Source organism: Stegodyphus dumicola, chromosome 5 (assembly GCF_044657685.1).
Source record: "Stegodyphus dumicola isolate Sdum_Otavi_A_Nest chromosome 5, ASM4465768v1".
Classification (NCBI taxonomy): Eukaryota; Metazoa; Arthropoda; class Arachnida; order Araneae; family Eresidae; genus Stegodyphus; species Stegodyphus dumicola.
In genome coordinates this window covers 210,952,136-210,972,684 of record NC_140772.1, presented here as the reverse complement: position 1 = coordinate 210,972,684, position 20,549 = coordinate 210,952,136, and the positions used below count along the sequence as shown (strand labels likewise).

The 20,549-nt window shown below is 34.9% G+C and overlaps 1 protein-coding gene across 6 annotated transcripts in view; it reads right to left on the bottom strand.

The window, feature by feature from the left end:
- Positions 1–20,419, bottom strand: part of Fnta (farnesyl transferase alpha) — a 61,240-nt gene extending 40,821 nt beyond the window's left edge. For 3 of the 6 annotated variants that reach the window (XR_015041403.1, XM_085817634.1, XM_085817638.1), the window contains exons 1-2: positions 20,331–20,419; positions 3,401–3,525 (exon numbers count right to left, since the gene is read on the bottom strand). Coding sequence is in view for 4 of the 6 variants with exons in the window: in XM_085817634.1 (XP_085673760.1) it covers positions 3,401–3,524 (124 nt within the window). In the remaining 2 variants the exon portion in view is untranslated. Of the gene's footprint in view, positions 1–3,400; positions 3,531–16,950; positions 16,974–20,134; positions 20,299–20,330 lie in introns of those variants that run through there. The other 3 variants (XM_085817635.1, XM_085817636.1, XM_085817637.1) reach the window with 3 other exon arrangements.
- Between the last annotated feature and the right edge of the window lie 130 nt (positions 20,420–20,549).

Sequence of the window (20,549 nt, the reverse complement as noted above, 5' to 3'; positions counted from 1 at the left end):
TTTACTGAAACAGATTACTCCCGAAAAATGTTAAAGCCAAGCTAGTTATTTGCAGTAACATAAAAACTGAATATAAACACTTTTTGAAAAAATAATTAAAAATAAAGTTTTGGAAACAACTAAGAATAAATATATATATATAATATACATATAATATATAAAAAAATAAAATACAGTACAAAGTTCGTAATCCGGACATCCATTATCCGAAATGATCTATAATCCGGACCTCAAAGCCACAAACTTTTTTTTTTTTTGTATGCTTTATGCATGCACGTAATGGATTTACGCATGTGTGCTTAATGTATAACAGATGGTATAAGCTAGGCTAAAATTATCTTTACTGATTCTAAGGCATTTCAGTTAATGTTGCAGATTGCACTGTTCCTTAATCTTCTAATTTGATCTGGCTTATTATTTTTTGCAGACTGTTAAAGCAATCTTATAAAAATTAAGCTTGAACTTTCGATTATGTCAAAAAGAGTTTCCGATTCTGGAGCTGCCAAAGTACCTACAAAGAGAAAGCATGTTTCGATGTACCACTTCCAATAGTGAAGAAAGTGACACAGAGGCTATTGAAAACGAAAAAATTTCGATTCACAAGTTAGTCGGTATTCTCGACACAGCAATTATAGGACTTGAACAGCAGAACTTTGTAACTGAACGAGAAATTATGTCTGTTTATAGAATTAAAGAAAATGTATTATCACATGAAAAACGAAGCAACTTAAACAACTTACATTGAAAGAAATGTTTAATAAAGTAAACAAATAAATATTAAGCTTTTTTTTTGTAAATTTTGATATCCTTTATATCATAATTGCTCTTTATTTCATAAATCATGGTTTCATATTTTTAATTGCATAATTTCTGCATGCCATCTTACCAGAATTAAATTGATGATCTATAATCCGAAAAAAACCCTAATCCGGAATCGCCGAAACCCCGACGAGTCCGGATTACGGACTTTGTACTATATATGCTTTTAAAGTGGCAATTAAAAAATAATGTAATTTTTCTCAATTAATAATTTAATATACATTCATGTGCAAAAAAATAAAGCACCCTTAAAAAGCAATCCAATCATATTTCTACTGCGCAACTAGTATCTCATAAAACAGGTAACAATTACAGATGGTTAATCTTTCCTTGCTGTCGATGTTGCAGTTTACTGGAGACAACACAACTAAACTCCATGTACTCCTTTCACCACTGCAAGACAAACATCCCCCTTGTTCCCAAAGCATGGAAAATGTATACATTTAAATTTAGATATATTTTAACGTTTCATAAATTAAACAAGAAAATGTTGAGGTATGGTGATAAATACCAAAACTTGAATATATATATATTTTCTTAATATTCATAAACTAAAAATAAATACTTAACACATAACTAAAAGGTTGACCTCATTCCCCGCTGAAACTATAAAATTCCCCTTCTGAGAGATAGACACTGTTGTAGACAACTGGATGACTTAACGTGGTCGCACAGTAGGGATATGTGAAGCAAGCAGATAAGCAACTGGCTTGCACCTACACTGTACAGTTGTGGATATGCAAAGGTGCTAGTAACAATGTTGTTGTGAGGTTACTCATCAGTGAAATCATGGCTGTGAAAGGCAAAGGTGCATGAATGCAAAGCAAGATCATAAAATTATATGACAGCCCAGACTGCCCCAACAGCATTACTGTCCACTATCCAATGTGCTACAACCTCTTCCATACCCTCTGCTATACAGGATTCCAAGCCAGTGTGGTATAATTTGCATTGTTCAAACTAAGAGATCCTTAAAATTTCATACTAAGGAACATGTAGCAAAGGAAAAAAGACATACATAAATCCTGTGTTGCCAAATATTGTTGTTCATAAAATCTGTTTTCCAGCAGCTAAAATTATTTTAAAAACATCTTCCATTAGTGGATTTTATTTTCTAGAGGTATTTCCCATTCATTAAAAATCTTTCAATTTTAATTAACAATCCCAATTCTAATCTATCTTTATCCTCAGATTTTAAGGAATTTATTTCGTAACTGTTTTCATTTTTCATCAATAGATGGAGCCAGAAGTTTGACTTCCTTTCTCTCATTGTTAACACATCAGCACAGGCTTCTTTTTTGTCATTTGCACTTCTGCGGCTGAAGCAGAAGTTCTATGTTTAAACCTTCAAAATTAATGCTGCAGATTTATGAATATTATGGTAATTCCTGTTGCCTTAACCCTTCTAATAATTTTTATTCAGTGTGTTCTTTTATTTAGATATAACAAAAGTATGAATAGAAAAGGATTAGCTTATATTTTATGGTACACCTTGAATTATCGCTGAGTTGTTGTTTCATTTATGGTAACCTGAGTAGTTGAATGTTATGGAAACCCTGTTATGATGTGATTGGTTGTAATGCATGATTACGTGATTTTCACAGATGGGAAAATATTTGTAAGGGCTTATATATGTGTTAGATGTTGGTTAGGAAGTATGTTGCTTATTTTGTGCTTTACACCATAAAATGCCTGCTGGTAGCACAATTAACCTGAAGTTTCCGTATACTTTGGAATGACTGGGAAAGTAAACATTGAGTGACTGGTGTGTAAATGAAGATTTAAATGGCTTCGTTCACCTCTCACTAAATTATGCAATGAGATTTAAGCATCTGGACACTAGAGCTCATATTAACATCATGGTAGCTATTTGGAGTGTAAAAAAGGGGATTTTCAGGAGAAATGCTACCAATAGTCTGGAGAATATTTTTCCTTTTTACTTTTTTCAAATTTATAAGAGCAACAGCAGTATACAAATTTTAGTTTAGATAATTTTAAATAGCTTTTGAATGCTGTTAAGGAATTCTGTGTGTCACACATATTGAAGAAACAGAAATTTTTAAATCAGGTAGGTCGATATTTCCTTTTTGTACTGCATAGATTAGATAATATGTATTTTCATTCTTATGTTATTTCCTTGTTTAATTTAAAACACAGTTTATAGAGATTACATATTTTTGTTTTAATTATGTTTTATTGCATTATGTTTTGAAAGCCATTTTACTGGAGAGGGCATTGAATCTAAACAGGAATGGTGCCAAAAATTCGCCAAAGATTTTTACCATAAATCTTGATGCAAAAGATAAAGAAGAAACAAAGTACAGATAGAAATGGTATTTACTATACCATATTAGAAATGGCTTATTAAAATGTTATTACATGATTAAGAAGTACAGGTTTTCAAATGATTTACTCTGTTATGCTCACTACATAGAAGATACATTTATACCTGCTGGAATAGTTACTAATTCCTATTTTGTATTGCAATGTTCGGATAATGAAAACAACAGCATTTACTTTCAAGTGTTTAAAAATATAATTAAGATAAATTTAGAATTAAATATTACAAATAAAATCATACATTTATCAGAATAAGCTATCTGTACAACAGGATAAGCTCCACTGTCCTGAGGAACAGGTTCTACATCATTCCATTCCGGTCGGTCACGATAGAATACCCAATCCACATCATAACCATCAGACATTCTAAAAAATATTTAATAAAGACTGCCACTATTTATCATGATATGAATATAAAAATTTACACTCAAAATAATTTAATAATATATAAAAACACTAGTATGAAAATAATTACATAATCAAAATATTCACTGATCTAACACTAGAAGAAAAACAATATTCATTTCTAACAATTTTTAACAATCTAGATTTCAAGTAATTGAAGCAAGTCAACAGCCTCAAAAATAAAGGGATGTCCAACAGTTAGTGATAAAAGGCAATTTAAGGCATATAGCACAAAACTGTACTTAAATGGAGACATATATAACATGTCACAGAGGGAGGTTGCAGCACATCTAGAATATATGCCATTTATTTTGAAGTTCAACTCAAAGCCTGGACAAAATATTTTGAGGAGCTGCAAGCTCTACTGCCACTCTGATGCCTGTGAAGGTCCTTCCTAAAAGCTTTCAGAAGCAAAATCATATACAGTGGATGGACAAAAATATGGAAACACCTTGTGAAATGCATGTTTGAAAAGAGAGATTGATTTTAATGAAATATGTAGGTGGCGCTGGCGTTTTTGATTACTGGCGCCACCTATACAACTTCGTAAATGTGCTAAACAGTTCAGTTGTTGTCGGAGTACTGTTATGTGAGGTTGTCATTGCATTATGTCAGAGTTAACAGATTTCGAACGTGGGCAAATTGTTAGAGCACGTATGGTAGGTGCTTCCGTAAGCAAGGTAGCCGAGGTGTTTAGTGTTTCAAGAGGTACTGTATCGAAGATTTATTCTGCATATTTGAAAATTGAAAAACATCATCTGCTAAATCACAGTGCGGACGAAAGTGTGTCCTGAGTGAGTGAGTGAGTGAGTGAGAGATTATGGCGCAAAACCAAAGATGATTATAGTGCGCCAAACACGAGATGGGGTGAGTACAATTGATGAAATTAAAATAACAATAAATAAAAACAAGTAGACAAATGTATCAAATCCAGAGGATGAAGTCATATAAGAACAAGTTAAAACCACACATTTAAAATTCAACAAATTACATTAGGTGATAAAAGCCAGTCTCTTTTAAATAATAAAATAAATTACAATTGACCTCTCTTCCGATTAAACGGTCGAGAGGTAAGTTGCAGCTATTAAAATATTTCTGGCGAAGACTATTAAAACATGGACACTCAATTAAAATATGACGAACAGATAAACAAACATTACAATTAAAACACACAGGCTCATTTTCAGCTTTGAGAAGATAGTTATGTGTCACTCTAGTGTGGCCAATTCTGAGGCGAGTTAAAAGAACTTCCTCCTTACGATTTCCAGCAAAATCCCAATGCTCAATTCTAGACTTGATATTTCTCAACTTGTTGTGATGCTGAACATCCCAAATTTGCTGCCATTTTTTTTCGGACCTTTCCCTTGATGACACAGCAGACATCTCTAAAAGGGATAAGGCGACTGGACAGTTCAACAGCAGATTTTGCTGCGATATCTGCAAGCTCATTTCCCTTTATTCCAGCATGCCCAGGAACCCAGCAGTACAGGACTTCATATCCTTGAATCGTTAAGCTAATATGAATTTTCAGAACATCCACTACCACAGGATTCTGAGTGTTGGGAAAAGCTTCCAAAGATTTAAGAGCACTATACGAGTCTGTACAAACTATGAACTTTTTGTGGCAGAGCTTTGAGATGTACAAAAGACCATAATATATTGCAGTTAGTTCAGATGTTAGGACTGAGAAAGCATGGTGCAGGCATCTGCCCTCTATGTAATTTTCAAATACAAAAGCCATCCCGACATGATCATTTGACTTTGATCCATCTGTGTATATCGGAAAATAACTGCTATATTTCTGCCTGTGCTCAGCAAAGAGTTGTCTGTAAACGATCTCGTTAGTGCTTGCCTTCCCGTGATGTTTGAAAACATCAAGAAGCTGAATCCGTGAATTTTCCCAAGGTGGGATTTCAAAGTTCTGTACTGCTTGGGGGTGCATATCAGAGAGGGAATGTTCCTCAATGATAGGGCGAAGTCTTAAAGGAAAGGTAGGAACACAGGATGGACGTGTTTCCAATAAAGTGTTACATACATTATCAAGTAAGCACAGCTTATTGGGATGTTCAGGTTGTGATAGAATACTAAAATATTGCAAAAGAGATAATTGCTCACGCCTCAGATAAAGTGATGGTTCATTAGAGTCAACATACAGGCTCTGGACAGGAGAAGTCCTGAAAGCTCCTGAACAAATCCGCAGAGCTTGATGGTGAACAGGATCGAGTTTTAACAAAACTGATGATCGAGCGGATCCATAAACAACTGAGTCATAGTCCAGTCTAGGGCGAACAAGGGCTCTGTAAATGCAAAGCATAGAGGAACGTTCTGCACCCCAGGAGGTGTTTGCCAACACTTAAAATATTTAATGTTTTTAAACACTTCTTTCTCAGGTTTAAAACATGAGGAAGGAAAGTCAATTTCCGGTCGAACGTCACTCCTAAAAATTTTACTTCGGGCGCAACTGGAATAATTGTACCATTTAGATATAACTCAGGTTCAGGATGGAGACCTCGCTTCCTACAAAAGTGCACGCACACAGTTTTTTATTTGGAAAAAGTAAATCCCTGTTTGTTTGACCATTCCTGGATCTTATTCAGAGCCACAGAGTTTATTTTTAAACTAAACAAGATTACACTAAGCACACAGCCTTGAGGCACACCCTCTTCCTGTTCAAAAACATCTGACAAAACAGAGCCAATTCTTACTTGAAAAGTTCTAGCGTTCAGGAAATTCTGAATGAAAATTGGTAGGTTGCCGTGCAAGCCACTCTCGTGAAGATCGCGAAGTATACCGTATCTCCATGCCTTATCATAAGCTTTCTCTATATCAAAGAAAATTGAGACAAGGTGATTTCTTCTTACAAAAGCTTTTCGAATGGATGTCTCTAAGAGGAGCATGTTATCTACGGTTGTTTTCCCTTTTCGAAAACCACTTTGATAAGGCAATATAATATTATTCTTTTCCAAGAAGTAGACTAGGCGGCTGTTTACCATCTTTTCAAACAGTTTGCATACGCAACTGGTAAGGGCAATTGGCCGATAGTTGGCAGGATTCCTTGGATCTTTCCCTGGCTTAGCAATAGGAATGACAACAGCTCTCCTCCATGCACTGGGAAAAATACGCTCCTTCCACATTCTATTGTAAAGAGTCAGTCAGTGACTTATAGGACAGATGCTTTAGCATTTCGTAATTTATGCCATCAAAACCCGGAGAAGACTTATGTGTCTGCAATAAAGCTCTCTTTAATTCCAGCATAGTAAATGCTCTATTGTAAGGCTCAGATTTGGTAGAGTTGAATGCGATGGGATTTATTTCAGAGTGCTGCTTGATAGAGAAAAATGTAGGTGAATAGTTTCTGCTGGAAGAAACGGCAGCAAATGTCTCACCAATAGTATTTGCAATTTCTTCTATGGAGCTAATCACTCGGCCATCTTTTTCCAAAAAGGAAAGTGAGTGGTCTTTATATATTCCGCATGCTTTTCGAACTCTTTCCCAAACCCGCTTACTAGGCGTAGAGGATGTTATTGACGACACATATGAAATCCAAGAATTCCTTTGGTTCTGCCTTCTTACTTTTCGTGCATTTGCTTTGGCTCTTTTAAAGGCTATGAGGTTTCGCAGTGTAGGATATCTATGAAAAATAGCCCATGCTTTTTTCTGTTTTTTCAGTGCTTCATGACAGTCGCGATTCCACCACGATTTCGAATATTTTAGTATTTTTCCTGACGTTCTAAGAATCGAAAGCATAGCTGCCTGAATAATAGTATTAGTAACAGCTTCAACAGCGTCATCGATATGCACATCTTCTACCATTTCCTCTGTGAGCTCTGCGGAGGAAGAGAAGAGTTCCCAGTCTGCCCTGTCCAGTATAAACCAAAGGAGTCTCGACATGGGGTTTGCTCCTCTTCGTGCAAGAGATACATAAATCGGATAATGATTGCTGTTGTACAGGTCATTTCCGACACTAAAAGTGCAAAATGGCAACAGAGATGGTGAACAGATGGCAAGGTCGAGGGCATGGAATGTCCTTGTAGGCTCATGGAAGTACGTATCCTGCCCATTATTTAGGAGACAAAGGCTATGATCTTCGATCATCTGCTCAATTTGTCTTCCTCGGCAATTTGTATCTTTACTACCCCAGAGTGGACTATGGCCGTTAAAATCTCCTATTATGATAAAAGGCTCAGGCAGCTGCTCTATTAGATTATTTAAATCCTGCTGATAAATGTGCTCATTTGGAGGCAAATACAAAGAAACAAATGAAACAACAATATGAAGATTTATTTGAGTAGCGACAACTTGGAGGGATGTTGTCAAAGAAAGTACATTTGAGGGATAATCCAGTGAGGAGAGGAGACCTACACCTCCACTGGCACGCTCACCTGCAAGGTTATCCTTTCTGACGATAGAAAACCTCCGAAGTTTTGCATGTTGTTCTGGTTTCAGATTTGTTTCCTGTATAGCTAAGCACACAGGATGATACGCATTTATTATAGATTTGATGTCAAGCAAATTTCGGTGGAAACCGCGACAGTTCCATGACACGAGGGGGGCTGTTATGAATGGTTTTTTTTGTTCTTTCTGTGCTCTTGTTTGGTTTTTCGTGGAAGTAGATGCTTGGGAACTTCCAGAAGGTCGATCTCCGAGATTACATCTCTACAATAATTGTTTTGTGCGCTGACACAGTTATAGATATTTCTCCAAGTTTGGTTTGTCGGGATAAAGAAGCAGACTGGGTGGCCGATATGGTATCAATAAGCAGGTCTCTTGATCGGAGTCGCTTTATGTTCCTTGGCTCACCTATACATGAATGTATATATTTGCTTACGAGAAAAGGAGACATCTTTTGCAGTTCACCAGAAGAACTAGAGACAACGAGGAATTTCAGTGTTTTCGTTGGCATTTGCATTGGTACAGATCTTCTTGTTAATGGATTTGTCAATAATCTCAGTATCTTTGGCATTTGCTTCAGTACGGATCTTCTTGTTAATAGATTTGTCAGCAATTTCAATTTCTTGGTTCGTTTCATTTGACTCGGGTTTTTTAAGTATAAATAAAGAAGCCATGATTGAAAGAGAAAAATTTTTGGGTCCGACGGCCCCGCCCACCACGGAGCCCAACAAGGGAACACAGATTCCTGTGTTAGGGCTAGCCGGACCTATATGCAAACTGAAACCCCACAGTCGGCTTTCTCGAAAGCAGGTACTCCCGAGAGCTTGACCCCAAGCCACTGACACAAGGACTAGTGACCAGCCAATTGACACCTCTGAGGACGACTAAGGTGCCTCCCGTTTAGCTGAAGCAGAGGCCAAAGCAGTGTGTTGGGGGCAGTACCTCGCCCCTCAACTACAAGGACCCTCCTTTCCAGCGACACGGGTCTCCACGCACGGCAAACACGTGGGCAGTTTTCTCGCCACTCGAAAACTAGAGACAAGAGCTGCTCCAGTCTCTCGTGACGAGCCCCAAACTCCGTAGAGAGAAACCACGAGGGAGAAGGGAAGGGAAAAAGTTCCAGCCAAGAGGAGAGGAGACGGAAAAGAGGATAGATCACTGGGGCTCCAGGATCGTGACACCCATCTCATCAAGAAGATGATCCCCTGAAGGGCTAGGGTACCTCGGGATTGCCACACCCGTACTCACAAAAGTGAGCCCCTGAGGGCGAAAGTGTGTCCTGAGTGATCGTAACAGACGATCATTAAGGGCAATTGTGACGAAAAATAAGAAAACCACAGCTGCAAAAGTTACTGCTGAAATGAATGTTGTGTTACCGAACCCTGTGAGTACCAAAACAATTAGAAGGGAGCTTCATAAACAGGGAATTGCTGGCCGTGCTGCAATTGAGAAGCCACTCATCAGTGATGCTAATGCCCGTAACAGGAAAAGGTGGTGTTTAAGTCATAAAGCCTGGACTATAGAGCAGTGGAAGTGAGTAATATGGTCTGACGAGTCTTCTTTCACATTGTTTCCCACTTCTGGCCAAGTTTACATCTGGAGAACGCCATCTCAAGCCTATAATACAGACTGCTTGTTGCCAAGAGTGAAACATGGCGGGCGTTCTGTTATGGTTTGGGCAGCCATATCGTGGTTCTCTGCTAGCCCTATGATAACTGTGTCAGGGCACATGACTGCCAAGACTTATGTGAACATTTTGGCCGATCAAGTTCATCCCATGGTACAAACTTTGTTCCCCGATGGTGATGGTGTCTTCCAAGACAACAAAGCCCCTGTTCACACAGCTCACATTGTCCAGGACTGGTTTTCTGAGCACGAGGATGAGTTGTCCCATCTCCCCTGGCCACCACAGTCATCAGTCCTGAATATTATCGAACCTTTGTGGTCTACATTGGAATGGAAAGTGCGTTCTCGTTATCCACCGCCAACATCGTTATCTGAACTTGCCGCCGTTTTGCAGGAAGAATGGTATAATATTCCCTTGGCAAACATACGGGAACTGTATTTATCTATTCCGAGAAGACTGCAAGCTGTTTTGGATGCCAACGGGTTTCCTACACCATATTAAGCAAAGAAACATGTTTTTTAAAGGTGTTTCCATATTTTTGTCCAACCCCTGTAGATGATATCTTTCAGACACAGCAAAGTTTAGATTAGGAATATATATATATATATACTTTCTGATTCAAAATTTGGCAAAATCAATTCACTGACAATCCCATAACTGCCAACTCTGAAATACCAGAAGGTCCTTGCATGAAAACTAGAAGTTTCCTAAAGATGTTCACATTGTGGTTGAATTGAATTAAACTGATTTTTATGGTGAAAAACCAAGTTCTAGTTTGCACTGTGAGTGAAACTGACTTAAATTCATTTAATAATACATGGGGAAAAAAATTCCCTATTGACTTAAGTTCACTTTATAATATAGGATTCAGTTTACTGAACTATTTATAATACAATTCATATGCAAAATATATTATTATTTTATCAGATATTGTAAATTTTATTCCATTTCGCTAATTTCATTATGTAATTTTCTTACACTTCTATGCTGAGAAAATTTAAGTAAACTATTTATCAAAATACTCTTAAATACAACGAAAATAAAATTAATAATTAATGTACACACTATTTTATTGATAAATACAGTTATATGCCTTATATTGATCTAAAACATAGTTAAATACAAATCTTAACTAATTAAACATTGGTTGAATATTCATAAAAAGTTTCACAAATATTTACAGTGCAAATTGTCTAAATACCATTCAGATCAAATAAAATAAGAAAAATTACACTGAAAATCCCTAGAGGTAGGAGAATGAAATTTCCTTACTTCAATAAATCAGCCATCCCATTCATTCCTAAATTCTAAACATTTTGCCACTAAATTCTGCCCCCCAGTGCAGCGACACCAAACACTCCGATTCTGCTGCTGGCCCCGAATAAAGCCATCATATGAAACTAGCTATAAAATTTGGTGGGTGGGGGGAGAGTTAAACCCAAAACAGATTTCATATGTCTATGTATACAGTTGCGTAAATGTTGTGCCAAACTTCTGGGGGAGATAGGACAAGGACATTATAAGGATTAAGAACTGCATAGGAACCCATGCCTGGAAATGCCAAGGGTAAGTGGTAGCAGAGGTAGAAGATGGAAAAGGAAACAAGAGAGTGGTTAATTTGAAACATTTATTGGAAATGAATACAAAAGGTATAGAACAGCTTGAATGTTATAACAGATGCTCGAAGTCTGCACCATCAGATGCCAAACATGCCTGACACTGATTGCCAGACATGTTCAAACACACCTACACAACACTTTTGATGGCTCTGCACAAATAGAAATCAAAGCTCAATAAATCTAGTGAGCATCGGGGCTAAGCATATGGTCCAACACATCCAATCCATCAATGCGGGTATGATCAAAGAAAAAGTGATAAATCACCCACTGCTTGGTGCGTTTTTTCAAAATCGCCATCTTGAAAATAGCAAGTTAAAGAATTGCACAAATTTGGTATCCATCGAACTATTTTCATTTCAAAAAACATCAGCGAATTGCACAAACTCGGGATTGCGCGCTCCCTTGATTTCGTCTATGTACACATCGACACAGATGGGCACTAATTAGGCGATTCTGCATTTCACCCATGATCTGTTCAAATGGCTACAAACATCCAGTCTAAATTGAGCAGGCACCCCATCATGTTGAACCTCACATTTGGTGGAACATCGTCAAGCAAGCCCGGAAGAACCTGCTTGATCAGAAAGATCAGATAATTCGTGACATTCAACCTGGATGGTAAAAGGTACAGTTTGACTAAGCAGTCGCCAATCAAACCTGTCCACACATTAACTTTGAAGCGTTGTTGCGCTGCATGGTGTCGCACATCGAGGGGGTTTTCTTGAGCCCACAAATGCTGATTGTGTTGATTGAATGCGCCATCTCTATTGAATGTGGCATCATCCATGAACAACACATAAGCTGAGAAAATTACATTACAGGCACTTTCCTGCAGGAACCACTGTGCAAAACGCACGCATTCAGGATGGTCATCAGGGCGGTTCAACCAACTGCTAATTTGGACACTCAGTGGGTGGTTATGAGAAATGAACAGGTAATATGAACTTGGTTTTTTTAATCATTTTATTATCTGTCTATAAGCTATACACATATTCAATTTCATAAAAAACAACCACTTCCTTTATGGTGCTTCGATTTTTTTGCAAAAAAGTGTATACAGTCAAAAGTCGTTAAGGTTGATCTTTACATTATGGTAACTCGGCGATTTTTTGGCGAAAATTTGGCAACCAACTCTCCTACAGCAACCCTCTATTTTTTTTTCCCCGCCGCCATTTTGTCTTCACGAAGTAAAGACATGTTTCTTTTCTTCTTATCTACTGAACACTTCTTCCAACAATCTACTAGCCGAATTACACTTATGCTAGAAATTTTATCAAACAAAACTGCTTAATCATGACAAATATTCACAGCAAAATTGGGAAAAAGTGCACAATACCATACACCTTACGCATTTTTCAAAATAACACATACACATAAACCATGTACACGCAGACTTATTTTTACTTAAAAAAACATCCCAGAATTGCACAAAAATGGCATTGCGCACACTCTTCACTATATCCATGTACACTGCTTTTTTCACATAAATTAGAAAAATTTCACGAAAATACATGACAATTTTCTCAATCTTTAAACCCGGTAAAAAGAACATACATGAAATTACCTGATCGCGAAAAAGTATTTACCCTTTACAAATATGAACATTTCCACATATAAAATAAATAAAATATCGAAAAACTTTTACCTCTAAATCATCTATTACATTATACACGTCACCAACGAATTCATACCGCAAGTATTACAAATACTTAGTATCAAATATTTAAATTATTTCCATGCACGTTTATTTCAACTTAAACGTATACCAAATTCCTACAAACATAAAATTCACAAAATAACTATCATTTCATTAAAATATAATTAAATTCAAAAACACTACTTAAAATATAAATGAGCACATACATTAAATTAATAAAAATTACCTTACAATCCTAATTACTTTAAACTAAATCATTGCTAATAACAATTTTCCCAATAATACCAAATTCCTTTCCACCTTACATTTAGAACAATGCATAAAAATAATATCCTCAAATAATTCAAAATACTAACTTACCTAATCTTCTTCAGAATCTTGATTACGTGGCGGATACACTTTTCTAATTCATTCAATAAAATTATTGAAAGATTTTTTCTGCGAATTTTTCCTCCATACTTCCTCCGCTAAATAAAAAGCAAACTTCTCTTTATCACAATGCCTAAATACCCATTTCGAATCACTTTAGTTAGGGCCATGGGATCCAAAAATTACACAACACTGTTTCACACAACACGGAATAAAGCTAAATACAAAATTTCCACATTTTTTCCCGATTTCCCCCTTTTCCGATTAAAGAACCGTAATTCGTCCATTAATATCACATGACATATCCCATGATCTCTCATTTCCCTCACGCAAAATAATGCGTAATCGGAACTGAGTACTGCTCACATTATTACCAAAGTCCCAGGTAGTAACCTTTATCGCCTCCAAAATGTTGCCAAACTACCAGTTACCATATTGTAAAGATCAACCGTCGTTAATCCGGACTCGTCGGGACTTCGGCGATTCCGGATTATCGATTTTTACGGATTATAGATCATCAGTTTTAAATCTGGTAAAATGGCATGCAGAAATTATAAAATTAAAAATATGAAACCGTAATTTACTAAATAAAGAACAATTATGATCTAAACTGTATCAAAATTTACAAAAAAAAGCTTAATATTTATTTGTTTACTTTAAACATTTCTTTCAATGTAAGTTGTTTAAGTTGCTTCGTTTTTCATGTGATAATACATTTTCTTTAATTCTATAAACAGACATAATTTCTTGTTCAGTTACAAAGTTCCGCTGTTCAAGTCCTATAATTGCTGTGTCGAGAATACCGACTAATTTGTTATTCGAAAGTTTTTCGTTTTCAATAACCTCTCTCACTTTCTTCGCTATCGGAAGCGAATTATAATGGCGAGGGATTTGATTTAAATCATATCAAAGACGGAGTACATCGAAATGAAATACTACATTTAGTAAGCAATTATAAGCCAAATAAAATAAAAACATCTGCCCTGAAGATAAGGATAGTGCTGACAGATCAACTTCCGATTCATTGCGCGCCGCAGCGTTAAAGATAAACAAAAGTTTAGATAAACAAAGGATATGCCTTTATCCATTTTTTGCAGCAATTCCACTTTTTGTTTAATGGACTCCGAAACATACTTTCGCTTTGTAGATCCATTACATATTAGTAAATATAAATCGGAAATTCTATTTGACATAATCAAAAGTTCAAGCTTACTTTTATAAAATTGCTCTAACAGTCTGCAAAAAATAATAAGCCGGATCCAATTCGAAGATTAAGGAACAATGCAATCTGCAACATTAACTGAAATAGATAATTAGATAATTTTAGCTTAGCTAATACAGTCTGTTATACATTAAACGCGCATCTGTAAACGTATTTTGCACACGCAAATTCGCAGCCGTAAAGGTCTGCATGCGCAGAAAGTTTGTAGCTTTGAGGTCCGGATTATAGATCATTCCGGATTATGGGTGTCCGAATTAATGACTTTTGACTGTATATAATATACAGATACATACAAGAAATTGGCAATATGCCTTTAAGTTTATAACTGTACACACATAAATATTAGATGAGTAATAAAATTAACTCTCCTTATTGTATGATTTACAAATTAGAAATAAAAAATTTAATGACTAGCATATGCTCTGTTTCTTTTTTAAAGCTGATGAATAATGAATGAACATTTGTTAAACAAAAAAACACATTTATGTAACATCAGAATATGAAAATTAATAGTAGCTTTTATTATACAAAATAGAGTAGATTGAAGGGTACCCCTTGTATTATCGTGAAGTTGTTTCATTTATCACCAAATTGTATCGTTTATCGCCAAGTTGTTGCTTCATTTACAGTAACCTGAGTAGTTGAATGTTTGTAATTTTACCTAGAATTGGATGCTCCTTTGACTTTTTAAGTGAAAATAGGCCAACGTGTACATGGATAAAGTCAAAAGAGTGTGCAATGCCTAGTTTGTGCAATTCTGTGATGTATTTTTAAGTGAAAACAGATCAATGTGTACATGGATACCGAGTTTGTGTAATTCTTTGACTTGTTACTTTGTCTTTGTGTGGCACAATTTTTGGCACTAAAATCACTGCTATACAAAGCCAAAATAACAAGTCAAAGAACTGCACAAATTCGGTATCCATGTGCCACCAAAAATGGCCAATTTTGGCCAAGGGGTACCTATAAATATACTTTTACCATATTTAATACTAGTTGCAAATTCTAACCAGAATATTCTAGGCTTTTAGGCAATAATGTAAAAACAAATGAAACATAAATTATATTATCATATAAGAAAATCGGGTTGATCTTTGGATTATGGTAACTTGGCGATTTTTTGGTGAAAATTTGGCGACCAACTCTGCTATGGCAACCCTCTATTTTTTTTTTTTTTTTTTCCCACCACCATTTTGTCTTCACGAAGTAAAGACATGTTTCTTTTCTTTTTATATACTGAACACTTTTTCCGACAATCTACTAACCGAATTACACTTATGCTAGAAATTTTATGTAACAAAACTGCTTAATCATGACAAATATTAGCTGCAAAATTGGGAAAAAGTGCACAATCGCAAACTCCTTGCACGTTTTTCAAAATAGCACATACACATAAACCATTTACACATCGACTTATTTTTACTTAAAAAAACATCCCAGAATTGCACAAAAATGGCATTGCACACACTCTTCACTATATCCATGTACACTGCTTTTTTCTCATAAATTAGAAAAATTTCACGAAAATGCATGAAAATTTTGTGAATCTTTAAATTCGGTAAAAAGGACATATATGAAATTACCTGATCACGAAAAAGTATACACCCTTTCCAAGGATGAACATTTCCACGTATAATATAAATAAAATATCCAAAAACTTTTACCTCTAAATTATCTATTATATAATAAACGTCACCAACGAATTTATATGCAAACACTAAAAATAGTTACAAATATTTAGTGTCAAATATTTAAATTATTTCCATACACGTTTACTTCAACTGAAACGTATACCAAATTCCTACAAACATAAAATTCACAAAATAACTATCATTTAATTAAAATATCACTAAACCATGTACACGTCGACTTATTTTCACTTAAAAAAACATCCCAGAATTGCACAAAAATGGCATTGCACACACTCTTCACTATATCCATGTACACTGCTTTTTTCTCATAAATTAGAAAAATTTCACGAAAATGCATCAAAATTTTGTGAATCTTTAAATTCGGTAAAAAGGACATATATGAAATTACCTGATCACAAAAAAGTATATACCCTTTCCAAGGATGGACATTTGCACGTATAAAATAAATAAAATATCCAAAAACTTTTACCTCTAAATTATCTATTATAAACGTCACCAATGAATTTATAACAAAACATTAAAAATGATTACAAATACTTAGTGTCAAAAACTTAAATTCTTTCCATGCACATTTACTTCTACTCAAACATATTCCAAAATACTACAAACATATAACTCTATAAAACAGGATCATTAAATTAAAATATAATTAAATTAAAAAACACTACTTAAAATATAAATAAGCACATACATTAAATTAATAAAAATTAGCTTACAATCCTAATTACTTTAAACTAAATCATTGCCAATAACAATTTTCCAATAATACCATATTAATTTATTTACTCCTTACATTTAGAACAATGCATAAAAATAATATCCTCAAATAATTAAAAATACTAACTTACCTAATCTTCTACTGAATCTTGAGTGCATGGCGGATCACAAAATGTCCAGTTTCACCAGGTTTCTTGCACCGCAATTCAAACTATCTGTAATATCCTTCCTTTCACATAATCTCATTTCATTCCCACATATTGGACATTCATACTTATCCGCAATTAAGCAATTCTTTTCAATTACAATTAAACGCAATAAAATTTGGATTTACTTTATATACGGCCATGGGATCCAAATATTAAACAACACTGTTTCACAGAACATAGAATGAAACTGCTGCTATAAAGTACAGCAGATATTTTTACAAATATATCCCCTTTTCCGATTAAAGAACAGTGATTCGTCCATTAATATCACATGACATATCTCATGATCTCTCATTTCCCTCACACAAAATAATGCGTAATCGGAACTGAAAACTTCTCACATTATTCCCAAAGTCCTAGGTAGTAACCTTTATCGCCTTCAAAATGTCGCCAAACTACCTGTTACCATATTCCAAAGATCAGCCGAAAATCGTATTTCTGTGAATTATAAAAATCTTGTTTCATTCAAGCACACGTTCGCTCTCATTGCTTCCTGCACTAGAAAAGATACTAAAAATTTTTGAGGGAATAAAAAGTTTTTTTTCTTTCTGAGGAAAGAGCTCCGAAAACCTTATTAACATTTTTCAATAATTCCTTCAGTGCAGAGGCGTAGCCAGAGTGCGGAAAAGGGGGACATCTGTCTCCAGGCACAGCATCGAGAGGGTACCAAATTATAATTAAAAAATTTTAGAATGAAATATTTTCCATTCTTGGCACACAGAAGGGGGTGCAAAATCTTCAGTTGTGCCCGGGCACTGAAAACCCTAGCTACGCCTCTGCTTCAGTGAAGCCTATCTATAGTTTATTCATAGTCTATTGCATGTTTTTGAAAAAGGAATTAATAAAAAACAAGGTAACAAGAAATGCTGCATCGAAGTTTATTCAATATTGGAAGAGACGCAAACCATCGTTAAAAAAAGGTCTGATGAACGTTTTCTTACAATCAGTGTTAAAAATGTCTTACAAGAGAAAAAAGATGAAATATCACAATCAATGTTGTCTAATTATAAGAGTGAAATTGATGACTTTTATAAAACAGTGTACAAATACCTTTTTATGTGGAAGGAACCAAATGCTAGTAGATGTTACTTTTAAAAAAAAACCCGTTTGTGAGGAAGTTGAGACCACCTGTTTTTATGTCAAAGAAAGAGCAATTAAAGTAAATTATTCACTACTCTTTAATCAAATGAATAATGTAAAGAAAATAATAATTGAAAAATCTGCACGATGGGAAAAGGAGAATATTCTTTGTTACGAAAAATGGGTGGATCTTTTTAAATGTAGTAAACACGCTGAAGAATCTGAAAATACATTAATACAGTCAAAAGTCATTAATCCGGATTCGTCGGGACTTTGGCGATTCCGGATTATAGATCATCAGTTTAAATCTGGTAAGATGGCATGCAGAAATTACAAAATTAAAAATATGAAACCGTCATTTATGAAATAAAGAACAATTATGATCTAAAGGGTATCAAAATTTACAAAAAGAAAAAGCTTAATATTTATTTGTTTACTTTATTAAACATTTCTTTCAATGTAAGTTGTTTAAGTTGCTTCGTTTCGTGTGATAATACTTTCTCTTTAATTCTATTAAACACACATAATTTCTTGTTTAGTTATAAAATTCCGCTGTTCAAGTCCTATAATTGGTGTGTCAAGAATACCGACTAATTTGTCAATCGAAATTTTTTCGTTTTCAATAACCTCTGTCACTTTCTTCACTATCGGAAGCGAATTATAATGACGAGGAACTTGTTTTAAATCATATCAAAGACGGAGTACATCGACATGAAATACTACATTTAGTAAGGAATTATAAGCCAAATAAAATAAAAACATCTGCCCTGAAGATAAGGATAGTGCTGACAGATCAACTTCCAATCCATTGCGCGCCGCGGCGTTCCCCCCGCCGAGCAGCATGAAATTGATAAACAGATTTCGGATTTCGAAACACTTTCGCTTTAGATCCTTTACATATTAGCAAATATATATCGGAAATTCTATTTGATATAATCGAAAGTTCAAGCTTACTTTTATAAAATTGCTCCAACAGTCTGCAAAAAATAATAAGCCGGATCCAATTAGAAGATTAAGGAACAAAGCAATCTGCAACATTAACTGATTTAGATAATTTTAGCTTAGCTTATACCGTCCATTATGCATTAAACGCGCATGCGTAAACGTTTTATGCGCACGCGCACACGTAAACACCTATGCGCCTCCTGCGCATGCGTCAACGTGACGCGTGCGCAGAAAGTATGCAGCTTTGAGGTCCGGATTATGGGTGTCCGAATTAACGACTTTTGACTGTACACGTTTTTAATTACACCTCATAACACTAACTCATAACACTGTTGAACGGATATTTGCTCTAATGAATGTAGAGTGAACAGACGAGTGGAATCAATTGGACATTTCAATCGTACAGTCCATTCTTTTAAGTGCTCACAAATTATGATTTCAACTGCCAAGAATTTCATGACTACATTATCTCCAAAGCCAAAATATTAAAGCAAGTCAGGTTAACCAAAAAATAAATAAGTGACACATTATTTATAATGTATAATTGACGACTTATAATTTATTTTGTTTTGTATAAACCATTAGAACATGATAATTCTAAACATTTGTGTGCTTATTATATATATAAACACATGTGCATATATTTCTGTGATTTAGATTTAATTGCATTGATTCAAATAGTATTGTTTTGTTAAAATACACGAGAATGAGACTGATGCGGTTCTTTTAGTACCCTGGTTTGGTGTTCACCTTATAAAGAAGTTATGAAATTAAGTTGTTTTTACTGCAGGCCAATTCGAACTTCAACAGCCGGTAAATTTAATTTCCATTTCAAATTAATTTCTATAATAATAAGAATAAAAGCATTTTAGGTAGCAGCAAAGCGCTTTTCTGTTCTAGAAAGCGAAAATAATTTATTACGGCACGGTAATCGCTTTCTCGTGTGAGACTTTCTAGTTCTTTCCACACCGAAATGTACTACTCTTTCCTTGCAATCCATAAAACGATGAACTGCCACAATTATAAGTATAAATTTTAACATTATAATATCAATCAAAACCATATGAATATCTCTATTTACCTCAAAGAGCAACGACAAATTATTTATAACAAAAATTAACCAAACACCGGTTCATAACTTATACATGCTCGAATTTATAATTCTTCCTAAGTCTGTCAGAATTTGCACATCCTTTTTCAAACAATGCAACATACTCCTAACAATAAACTGTTTTAGTCATTTTAATCCCTGTATGTACATTAAGATAAATACTCACTTTAACACACACGTAAAAAATAATTCCTGTCTGAAAAATTTGTAAACAGTTACTTTTTATACATACGGTTACAGTTACTGTTCAAAGTGCCTAACAACTCACTATTTTTAACTAGTGCCGTTGAAATTTCTCTGAGAAATAAAATTTTTAGCATTTTAGTATTTGAAATATTTTTGTTTCTTAAGCTTAAGTAACAATACTTTCTGAAATATCTTTTAA